The 11,099-nt window shown below is 39.0% G+C and overlaps 2 protein-coding genes across 4 annotated transcripts; one reads left to right on the plus strand and one right to left on the minus strand.

Moving 5' to 3' along the window:
* The first annotated feature begins 362 nt into the window (after positions 1-362).
* LOC309696017 (kelch domain-containing protein 1) lies at positions 363-8,101 on the plus strand. 3 transcript variants are annotated; one of them, XM_082517053.1, is made up of 14 exons: positions 363-483; positions 760-914; positions 1,378-1,448; positions 1,686-1,803; positions 2,213-2,325; positions 2,920-3,007; positions 3,106-3,207; positions 4,840-4,920; positions 5,011-5,069; positions 5,185-5,294; positions 5,400-5,472; positions 5,574-5,658; positions 7,402-7,454; positions 7,821-8,101. In XM_082517053.1, the coding sequence occupies exons 2-14, from the start codon at positions 807-809 to the stop codon at positions 7,963-7,965; spliced, it is 1,206 nt and encodes a 401-aa protein (XP_082373179.1). In that variant the 5' UTR covers positions 363-483; positions 760-806; the 3' UTR covers positions 7,966-8,101. The 3 variants fall into 3 exon arrangements, with proteins under 3 accessions (XP_082373179.1, XP_082373180.1, XP_082373181.1); XM_082517054.1 differs by having other exon boundaries at positions 3,124-3,207; XM_082517055.1 differs by lacking the exon at positions 7,402-7,454 and having other exon boundaries at positions 7,821-7,929.
* A 100-nt stretch (positions 8,102-8,201) lies between these two features.
* On the minus strand, positions 8,202-10,610 carry LOC309696019 (uncharacterized protein). The gene is made up of 3 exons (XM_082517058.1): positions 9,764-10,610; positions 9,544-9,611; positions 8,202-9,177 (listed from the first exon to the last, which is right to left on the minus strand). The coding sequence occupies exons 1-3, from the start codon at positions 10,271-10,273 to the stop codon at positions 9,075-9,077; spliced, it is 681 nt and encodes a 226-aa protein (XP_082373184.1). The 5' UTR covers positions 10,274-10,610; the 3' UTR covers positions 8,202-9,074.
* Positions 10,611-11,099: the final 489 nt, after the last annotated feature.

The following is an 11,099-nucleotide window of genomic DNA, read 5'->3' on the forward strand; positions in this document are numbered from 1 at the left end:
TTGTTTGTTTGGCCTTAATTCAAGTTTATAAAAAAAATCCTTTTGAATATATTACTGACTATATAGTGTAATTAGTCATAAGTACTGGTTATTAGTGCTTATGAATGGATGGACAGAGAAACTGTCCATGTTGTACAAGCTGAACAACTGTGCCTTTCTGGGTCTTCTTTTGAAACAAACAAAACCAAAACAAAAATCTATACAAAAATAAATAAATAAATAACAAGACAAAATGCTGTCCAAGAGTAAAATTCTTGGCTTAATATCTCGAAATTTTGACTCAATAACTTCAAAATTCCGAGTTATTGTGAGATAAAAAAAAAAAACAAATAGAAATTTTATGCTGGAAGAGGTTCACCGGAAGTAGTATTTTATTTTGTAGCTGTGTTTACAGTATTTGGCACCGAGGCTTTCTTGTCCAAAATATGTAGGTTTAAAAACATGAAGAAATAATATCCGACAGCTAACAGCGCGTTGCGTCCCGTGAGTATGCACTAAGTATGGTTATTTAAACGTTAGTTTTTCAGTGTTTTTGTACTGTGGTTATGTATTAACCTGTTCCGAGCTTTTGTCGGTTGAATTAGTAGACTACCATTTTTTTCTTTTCGCATACCCAAATAATATTTAGCATAAACCGAAGACAGTAGGATGGTTCGAGTTTCTACTCACAGTTAGCTGTTGCCTTTGTTCTCGTAAATACATATAGTTGAGCATAGGTGAGACATTTAGACATTTTTTCCTTTTTTGTGTGATTTTTAGGTTCAAGTGCATGCCTTCACGTCTCTGTGTGTAAATAGCAGTCAGTTATGGATTCCGCCTTTGAGAGGCACTGCTCGGAGCTGGTCGCCCGGGAACGAAGCGGACATACTGCTGTGTTGCATGACAATCTCCTGTATGTATGGGGAGGCTATATGGTGAGAAAACACTGAAACATAAAAGACACAAATGACAAGGAAGAGAAGGGAAATTTCTCCAGTACTGTATTAAACATGTGATATTTAAATGGTGGCATTAACTGTATATGCCAATTTATACCTAGTAAAATTAAAAATAAAAATACATTCATAAATAAATGAGGACTGCTGTGCATTATTATATGTAACAGCTTCTTGCTTTTTTTTTTTTGCTTTCATTTCCCAAACCACATGACCTAACTCCACCGCCTGCACCTGTATTATAATGCTTCTTATATGTTAATAAGTCAGTAGTGATTAAACATCTGTTAATATAAAATATTTTTTTTAGTTTAATTTTAATTTTGTTTTTCATTTCTGACTCAAACACCTGACACTTCTCTGGAGACAGATGAAAATATAAAAATGAAATGAGACGTTATGCTAAAGTGCTTAATTTATTTAATTATTTTGTTCTTTCCAGTCTGTTGCTGAGGAAGAAGTTTTCTTACCTAATGATGAAATCTGGGTGTATGAACTAGACGCAGGTATTTGGTAAGAAGACTGAAAAAATTCCTGCTTGCTTCTGTTTGCAAAACAAAAAATACCAATGCCTGTTAAGCCCTGACTTTCACTCTGTTTTTCAACTCGTGGAAATTGTGTTGGAGTCATATGACATTTCAGCTATGTTTGAACTTACAAGCACTCTCCTGGGGCTGTTTGACTTCTGAGTTGTGAGTGAATATAAGCAGTTTTTCTGCATTTTTCTTTTCTTTTTCCATTTTTCTGAAGGAAGGTGTGTCACATGGATGGGGACGTCCCTCCCCCCATGTCTGGGACCTGCAGCTGCTACATGAATGGACACATGTACATATTTGGAGGTTGTGATGACAATGGACAGACCAATCAGGTTTGACTAATATCTGAGGAAGTGACTGTTAATGACACGTGTTTTTTTTGTAAACATAGTTATGTTTACATTGTGTGAATGCTTAAGGTTTAGCAAGCACTCCCGATGCTTTCTTTCCTTATGTAAAATTTGCAGAGATAGTGTTTTAAAAATAATGTACATTTTATGTTTTTTGTGTCCATGATCAGTAGCTGGAAGTATTGATCATTTAAAGATTACTCTGTAGTGCCTCTAGTGGTCAAAAACTCCACATAAACCTTATAATGTTGTGCGAAACAGAAGTATCTATGGGCATGAACTTAAGGTGGAAAGACCGGAAAGACGCTGAAAGAAAATGTTAAATGTTGATAAATAAATGCAGCAAAGAGATAAAGGAATGAAGATTTGATCAGTGTTTCTCATCCTACAGATGTACGGCGTCAACCTGGAAGATGGGAAATATACATGGAAGAGGATAATGCATGAGTTTGGCTCAGCCCCCTCTCCCCGAGACAAATTGTCCTGCTGGGTTTACAATGGACGGTGAGCACAGTGAAATTTTAATCAAGTTTAATTTTCAGCATTTTGTTACCACATAAATCACTACAGGAAATCAGTAGTTGTGAACTAAAATCTATTTTTAAGATTACTTGTCAAAAACTGGTACTAAAGAAATTTTGAGGATTAGATACTGAATTTTCCCCGCATGACGCTGGTTTGGAAAAGTGAAAGAAAATGGACAGATAAATAGATAAATTAGGTTTCCGTGTCTTTTTCATTTTTTAAATTGAATGCTGGGTGTTTGATCTTACTTTGATACATGAAGTGAAGAGGCTATCCATGTGTCTTTGTTTCCTGCACCAATTTCCGAGCAGATTTGGATGTCCACACAATCAACATTTTTTGTTAACAAGTTAATCTTGTAATCTTGGTTTTACTGTTTTTGGATTTGACGTTAAATCCAGGTTTTGTCAGGCTTTCAACATCTTTTTAGCATTCTTTATCTTAAAGTCATCATCCGAACAAAAACACAACCTGTGTTGAGTTTTGAAAACTATTCAGCGTTACGTCTGTTCTTGATTGGATGTATAATTTTATGTTAATTGGAAATTATTTTTTTGTGTGATATTTTTCCAGGCTCGCCTACTTTGGTGGTTATGGTCACAAACTACTGAGTGATCTCGACCGGAGGAGTGGAAGCTTTATTGTGGATGAAACTTCATGGGTAGGTTTTTTGTTACTCACTACAAGTCTGTTAGCTGTCTCTGTGAGATTTTTTTGAAGGTTTTTGTTAGAAAAGTTAGCTTCTTTACACCTGCTTAGCTCTTTTGTTATTGCCAGGTGGGAGATGTCTTTTGGGGATGGAACAATGAAGTTCACATATTTGACCCCATGCAGTCCAGCTGGAGTGAACCGCGGACCCACGTGAGTCAGTTTGAGATTAATTCATGCTGGTATTGACTGAAGTCAGGAATTTCATGTGTGGGATTTTTCCCCTGATGCTATAAAACTTTAATTAGTAACTTCACAAGTGGAAATATAAATAAAAGATAATTATTAAGACCTAAGGCTAGGCATGTTTGACTGTTGCTCTCAAAATGTTCCAAAATTGAGCACATGCAATCTTTATACAACACTTTGATGAGACAGTGTATAAGAAATGTGGAACATCTTTGACTGCAGCTCCTGCAGGGCATGCTTACACAGCTGAACAGAAACAGCTGATGCAATATTTCATCATCACCTATGCGTGTTGTTCTTATCCAGTGCAATCTGTAAGAAATGCTACCATGTACAGTGTGAAAAAGGGTTTGCCCTTTTGCTGGTTTTTTTGCATATTTGATTTACTTTCATATTACATGATCGTCATTACAGATCATCAAACAAATTGGAATTTCAGACAAAGATAACCAATGTAAACGCAAACGGCAGTTTTTAAATTATGATTTCATTTATTAAGGGAAAAAGGCTATCCAAACCTACCTGAAAAACAGAATTTTCCCCTTTTTAAAAAGGAGTTAACTGTGATAAACCGCAATCTGAGTTCAATTTCACTATCAAACCCCAAGACCTTTAGACCTGTTGGCTCAAGAAATCACTGAAATATAGTCTGTCTAACAAAGTGAAGTTGGCTAAAAGATCTCAAAAAGCTACAGAAACAACTGAAAAGTCAAATTATTGACATATGTCAGTCTAGAAAGGGTTGAAAAGCCATTTATAAGGCTTTGGGAATCCAGTGACCCACGATGAGAGCCATTATACACAAACGGAGAAAACTTGGAACAGTGGTGAACCTTCCCAGAAGTGGACAGCTGACCAAAGTTACTCTAGGAGCTCATTGATGACTCATCCAGGAGGTTAGAACAGAAGTCACAAAAACATCTAGAGATCTAGAGAGAGAGGCCAGCCTCACTAGCCTCAGTTAGGAGTTCATGATTCAACAATAAGAAAGAAACTGGGCAAAAACAGCATTCATGGGAGACCTCCAAGGAGAAACTTGATGAGCTCAAAGATGTTTGGTAAAATATTCTGTGAGACAAAAGTTTAACTTTTTGGAAGGTTTGAATTCCTTTACATCTGGCATAAAACTAACACAGCATTTCAATACAGAACAGTCAAAAATGGTGGTGGTAGTGTGATGGTCTGGGGACTGGGATGACTTACCGAAATTAATGGAGAGCAGATTGAGTAGAAAATGTCAGATCATCAGTTTTGTGCACCAAAGCTCAAGCATACTTGGGTTATGCAGCAGGGACAATGATCACATTAGAAAGTCTATCACTGAATGGCTAAAAAATAAGTAAATGAAACAAAATCAGGTAGTACATTTCTGTGTTCATAATGTTATCTATTTTGAAAACACCATTGGTTGAAATGCTCTTAGACACTCAATGTTGTACAGAAAAGGTAACTTTGACTTTCAGAAAGTCTGGAGAACTCATCAAGAACTTTAAAAACAATTCCAATAACATCTGGGTCCCTGGAAGCAAAAAAATAAAGAAATGTTGGAGTAGCCTGAGACTTTTGCACAGTACTATACACTGTTTTTGCTTGCAGGGCCGAGCTCCTGCTCCAAGGGCAGCCCATGGCAGTGCTGCGCTCGGTTACAGAGGATACATTTGTGGAGGTAGAGTTATGGTAAGAGTCCCAGTTGGTTTTCGATGTAGTGTTTATGGATGCATGTTGTGTTGATCAGAGAAAGTTACTTGTGCTGTTTTTTAAATGCAGGAAACCAGGACAAATGACATCCATTGCTTAAACCTTGAATCATGGACATGGTCAGAAATGTATGTAGCCATGTGTCATTGCTATACTGTACCTTGTCATGTGGTGTATGCAGAACCTGAGCTCACAGTGAGTTTTTAAGTTAACTGTGTGTATCATGCCAAATCGGTTTTCCAGAATCCCGTTGTCCCCAACTCCGGTGGGGAGATCATGGCACACACTCACAGCAGTATCAGACAACACCTTGTTCCTGTTTGGAGGTCTGAGTGTTGACTGCAAACCAATGAGTAAGAAAATGCATCCTCTTATTCAAGTTTATTTCCTTTGCTGCTTTGGTCCTTTTATGTCCTCTAGTTGTTTTCTTCTTAGTAAAACAAACCTTGCTCGATTAGGTGATGGGTGGTTGCTTGATGTCGAAACAAAGAAGTGGAAAGAGTTAGAGCATCCCTTTAAGAATAAGCCAAGGTAACAACTTATGAATGTAATATTTATTACTCTGAACAAACGTTATAAAGCGTTGCTGTAAACTGTGATCAGATTTTAAGTGGTACCTTCTCCTGTTTAAGGTTGTGGCACACAGCTAATCCAGGCAAAGATGCTGATGTGATTGTGTTTGGTGGAAGTTGTGACTACATCTTGCTTGTTGACACTGTAAGTATCAGAGGGAGACGCATGTAGAAGCTAAAAACAAAGGTGAAGTTAGTTTAATTTTCCACGTCTTTGGAAATCATGACACAGGTGCAACATGAAAACTATGTTTTTGTTTACATGTATGTTATGTAAAATTTAAACAGGGTTTACTCTATACTGCAGGGGCTTGTACTTCGAAGCAAGTTCAACGTGCACAGTTATCATTTGCTTATCTGGCTTCACTTCCACTGACACAAACAAAGGTGGTAATTAACTAAGTCAACCCAGCGCTTCCAAGCTATGACATGAAAGACAACAATCGTAGACATGGACAAGTCTGCTGGTAGCACAGTGGCATATTTCAGAAAGAAAGGGCAAACTTTTTCTTCATATTAGGAAAATATGAAAAATCTGAACATATAATATCGGCTAAAGGTGACACAAATGCAGCCGAAGCAGCACTGTGTAAGTGGGTTTGAATGGCTGCAGCCAATGCAAATTAGAGCTTGTTTTTGACGATCTATGTTTTTTATTAATGCTTATAACAAAAAAACATAGACTTTAAACAGTCTTTTTAAACTATAGATCTGCCTTTACATGGGCTCTTCCAGGAATGGTGACACTGTTTTCCAGAGAATTGATTTGTGATCAGGTGGTATTTTTGTACTGTTTATCTCTTAACTGAAACATAACCTGCAGAGCAGGTCAGAGTGCTATATGAGGTAGCAAGTTCAACACAGCTATATCAGAGGTTAGTTAGTTTGTCTGCAGATCAAAGTGAAGCAGGTTTTATTGATTGAATAAGTGTTCCTGGTTATAAAAAGCCTGAACAGTTTCTGCTCTGTGTTCTAGTAGCTGCAATTCCAGATGTGTAAACGAGTGTTAGCAACTGATTAAAATCGAGTATAAAATATTTGTAAAATTTCAGAATCACCAGAATTTACATTTCATTTAATGCTTTATTACTTTGAGGCTCCTGTATTTTAATTCATTATTATCAGGTTGCCCCAAAAGCTCCCTGAAAAGCCAATTGATCCAAAGTGGTGCAGAGAGTGTACTGACAGGGACTTGAAAGAGAGACCATATTTCTCCCTTATGAGCTGCCCTATATTGGCTCCCTTCTAAATTTCCCCTCTCCCTCTTCTGGTCATGGTGGAAGGGTCACCCCTCCCTACGCCTGGTTTCTGTCTGAGATTTCTTCTTCTTAAAAGGGAATTTTTCTTTCCGACTGTCGCCACATACTTGCTCATAGAGTGTTGTGGGATTGTTTCTAGTACACTAAGTACTTTATATAAATAAAACTGAAGCAAACTGAATTAATAGAATAGGGAAAAAATTGGAACTTTATGATGATTTCAAACCGAACATGTTCCTGTCTGGGTGTTTTCAACATAGATTACTAAAAAAGTCAGCCCATTTCGAGACTTCGCAAATTAACCCATTAATCCTGATTTGTAGTACTCCCCTTAGGTCTGAAGTACAAGTTACCGTGGCAGTGTACCCTCACATGAAGTGAACTGCCTTTCTAACACTGAAAACTCAGCGTTAACCATGAAGTTAACTAAGCCCTTAATCTTGCTTTGTAAGGCATCAGGTCTCTTTCTCTCTACAGAGCAGTCTACACCTGACAATGAGGCATTAAAAAACCTACGGAGAATGTTTGCTAAAGGAACTGATCTAATGAACATAGTTTTGTGAATAAATGAAGACTACAAATATGTCTATGGATGTGAACCTATGTAAACCTTGTGCATTTCTTTTCAGGGTCACTGCAATGATGCACTTGTTTTTCAGACGCAACCATATCCCCTGTTTAGGTAAAAAAACTTTCTGTGATACCTTTACCAGCAAGATGTCAAAAAACTAAGGCAAGAAAAGTAAAAGCGAGATCCCTTGTACGACACAGAGCATTGCAGCACTTATTAAGTCCGATGCAAAATGAATAGGATGTAAAGTGGGATGGAGGCGGAGTTTTCACAGGCGCCATCAGCCTTGCCTGACCTACCGTGATTCTCACTTTATTGCTACAAACAAGTCTGTCCTGCAGCAGCTCTGTTAGAGACAAGTAAAATATCTGCTGTCCTAAGTATCTGCTGCTTTGTAGGGCACGTTACTTTAAATATGCATTCGTCTCCCAAAATAGAAATGAGAATTGACAGGCTTTTTTTTCCTCCTCCTGACAGGATTTGTGAGGATTACATTGCAAAGAATGTGAGAAACAACGAGGTGCTCCGAAATCAACTTCCTCTCCTGCCTCGCAAGCTACTGAAGCTCTTACAGAGAAGGATCTCTTTCTACAGGCCTTCGAAAAAGCAAATGACTAGCTAAAAAGACCTTGAATGCCATGCTGTTTAAAGTGCTATATTTCTCCTTTATTGTTTTACAAATTAATATTTTATTTTGTACAGTCTGCCTACAGTCCCTGCGATGACTGCGCTGAATAAATGACAGATTGACACTTTGATTTGCCTGATGCAGATTATTACAATACGCAGATAACTCAGTCAGCAGAACAGAGCAGCTACAGACACGTTTTCTCCCAGAGTAGTCACATGACCAACAACTCGACATTTTCTGCTTTTTTATTTCAAACACACACAAATTTTTTTTAACTCTGCTTCCAAATTTTCATATTGGAAATTTCCTCTAAAAAGTTTGATAAAATTTCACGTTTGTATTCATGCACACAACTTCTGCATTCTGCCACTAAGTGGCAGCAGGCTTTTATTTTGAAGTGTTTCAATGGCTGAATTGTGTCAGCAGAAACAGACTTTGCCCAACTAAAAGTCTCTCTGTAGCCACATTCTCGCAGGGTGGAGAAAGTGCAGGAGCTGCGGTCAGGAAGGAAATGTTAGGTAAACATTCTCTGCTCATACCTTGGCAGGGTTTGCTACATGAGAAACTAAAGCCCTGAACACTTTATGCTCACACAAAACCGCTGGTGGAAACAAGTCCATCTTTACTGCTAAAAGATCACAAGCATGTACCTCTCCTGCTGACATTTACAGAACTGGCAGAAAGGGTCTGTGTTGTCTCATTAAACAGACATGTTAAACCATGTTAGTAATAGGTAGCAAATGAGTGCTCAGTAGGAGTCGAGCTGGACAGTAACACCCTACCTGCTTCAGAAACCCAACCCTTGTGAGTGTGAGGAGAACTTCCTGGCACATATTCAAGCTGGTGTTTTAACTCTGCAATTACTGCTGCATCTTGTTAAATAAGACTTGGCTAAATGCACAGACTGGGAGTGATGCTGTTTTAAGTTCAACACAGACTGTGTTCATTATTTTTTTCCTGGCAACCCTGCATAAATATAGATTGTGCAGCCTTTCCAGCAAGCAGGAAATTTGTCAGAATAAACCCTGGTTCCCTTTCTTTGAATACAAACGGTTTCCTGTCATGAGAGCTTGCTAAAAGAGCTTTCTTAGCTCGGAGGGTCAACTAAACTCTCTTTCAATGGTATCCATCAGCTCCTCTTCTGATCCATCGTACAGGATGACTGGCGTGGTGAGAGAAGAGCCATGGCAGCTATCAAACGTCCTGGGAAATGTAGAGACCCACATCAGGAAGGTGAAGATTACAAACAGAAAATGTGACACATATTTAAACAGTTTAACCCAACGCTCAGAGTGTAGAGGCCCAAACAAAACAAAACTAACAAAACAAAAATGGCGCTGTGAGAAAGTTGGAATAAAGTTGGAAATATGAATGTTTTTCTTTTTGGCATTCTTCAACAATAGACACTTGTCTGTTTCTCCCCTGCTTGCAAACATCTGGCGTATCTGATACGCTCTGAGAATAATGGATTTGGTATTTCGATTCCTTTAAGGTGAATTTGATCTGGCTCTGCGCATTTTTCCTCCACTGAGGTCAGGAATGAATAATTTATTTAAGTTGCCTACTTACGGTTGTTGTTCTGATGTGGGGACGTCTTCCGACAAAGCCTCTGTTGTCAAACAGCCCTGTGAGGAGGACTGACATAAAGCAGAGAGGGAAGGATGGATATTATGTGTTTCATTCAATAATAACTCGCGGTTATTGTTACTTTAAAAGCATACTTTTGTTCTCATAAACTGGATTACAATCTGGCAAAAGTACTTAAAAGTAGAAATTTAAAAGTCCTTACATTGTGCTCGGTGGTACACCCAGATGTGTGCTTTTTAACGTGTGCGAAGGCAGAGTTGCCCTTCTTGTTTACATCTCTTGACACACTGTGTGCGACACGTGGCTCTTGGTCTCTTCCTGACGCTCGGAGCCTCGGAGCAGAGCTGAAGTCGTCTTCAGCGTCCTCCTGGCTGAAATGACACAGTCCGTATGTTTTGGATCTGATGAACGTCTTCTTCGGAGGGGTCTTCTTTACCGAAGCGCTCTCTCTTTCTGTGTAATCTGCCATAACTGTGTCCAGTTCTCCATCAATATCCTCCTCATTCCCAGAAAAGTCCGAATCCTGTCCTTCGCTGTGGCAGTCAGGTTGCGCGCGGTTACGCACATTGCGCAAAACTGAGTGAATTTTAAGAGGCTTGAACAGACGGCTGTCCTTTTGAGGTGAAGCGACATCGGTCCCCGTTTTGGTCACGTTTACCTCGCTGACACAAGCAGGTGCGACTCTTTTTCCTCGGCTTGTACCCGAGCCCATGTCCGTGTGTCTGGGCTGCTAGTGTAGTCTCATTTCCAAATTGCTCCTGAGGCACGGCAAGCGCTTTTGCAGTTGAATATTAACCAACAAAAGCGTGGTCCTTGGCAGTGGTTAAGGTCAGTCTTCAATTAGTTTTACGATAGGAAGGCAGTTCTTTGGCAAAAAACGAAGCTTTTCTTTAAAATGTTTCTACAGACAGGTTGTTAAAATAAACGGCAGTAAACTTTCGAGTAACTCCAAATCAAGATGAGAAACTGTGTATCCCTTACATAACCAAGTTTGGCTCAGGACCCCAGGGAGAAAACTCCGCCTTCTTATAGGGGGAAACACACATCCTCCATTGTGTCTACTGCTAAAAAAAATAACATCTGCCTGTGTATTCTCATGGATTTAAGCAACCAATCCCCAAAAAAGGGAAATATACGTAAATATTCACGTGTTCCCTTTAATGATAGGGAGTCATTTTGAAAGGCTAACAGGAAGAATTAGTCCAATTTGTCTGTATCAGAAACATGACCAGCCTATTTCCCTTCTTCACCTAATAGATTTTATTGGGGCCAACAGTGAGTGAATTCCTGTCACCCTGATGCAGGAGCCCCCCTCCTCCAGTGAATGATTAAGATTAAAGTGCTGGACCATGAGAGAGGGCATTCCTTTCCAACAGCTCAGGCTTCCCAGAGATTCCTCAATAAGCTTTTGTTTGGTCCACTTGCGCATACAAAAGACATGACAGGAGCACCTCAGTGCCAAAGCTGTCCAACAAAAACCCAGAGTGCACCAAAGCAAAGAAAAAAAACTTGTTTGCCATCTTTCATTAAATGCCTCA

Source organism: Aulonocara stuartgranti (assembly GCF_965226115.1).
Source record: "Aulonocara stuartgranti genome assembly, chromosome: 19".
NCBI classification, from domain to species: domain Eukaryota; kingdom Metazoa; phylum Chordata; class Actinopteri; order Cichliformes; family Cichlidae; genus Aulonocara; species Aulonocara stuartgranti.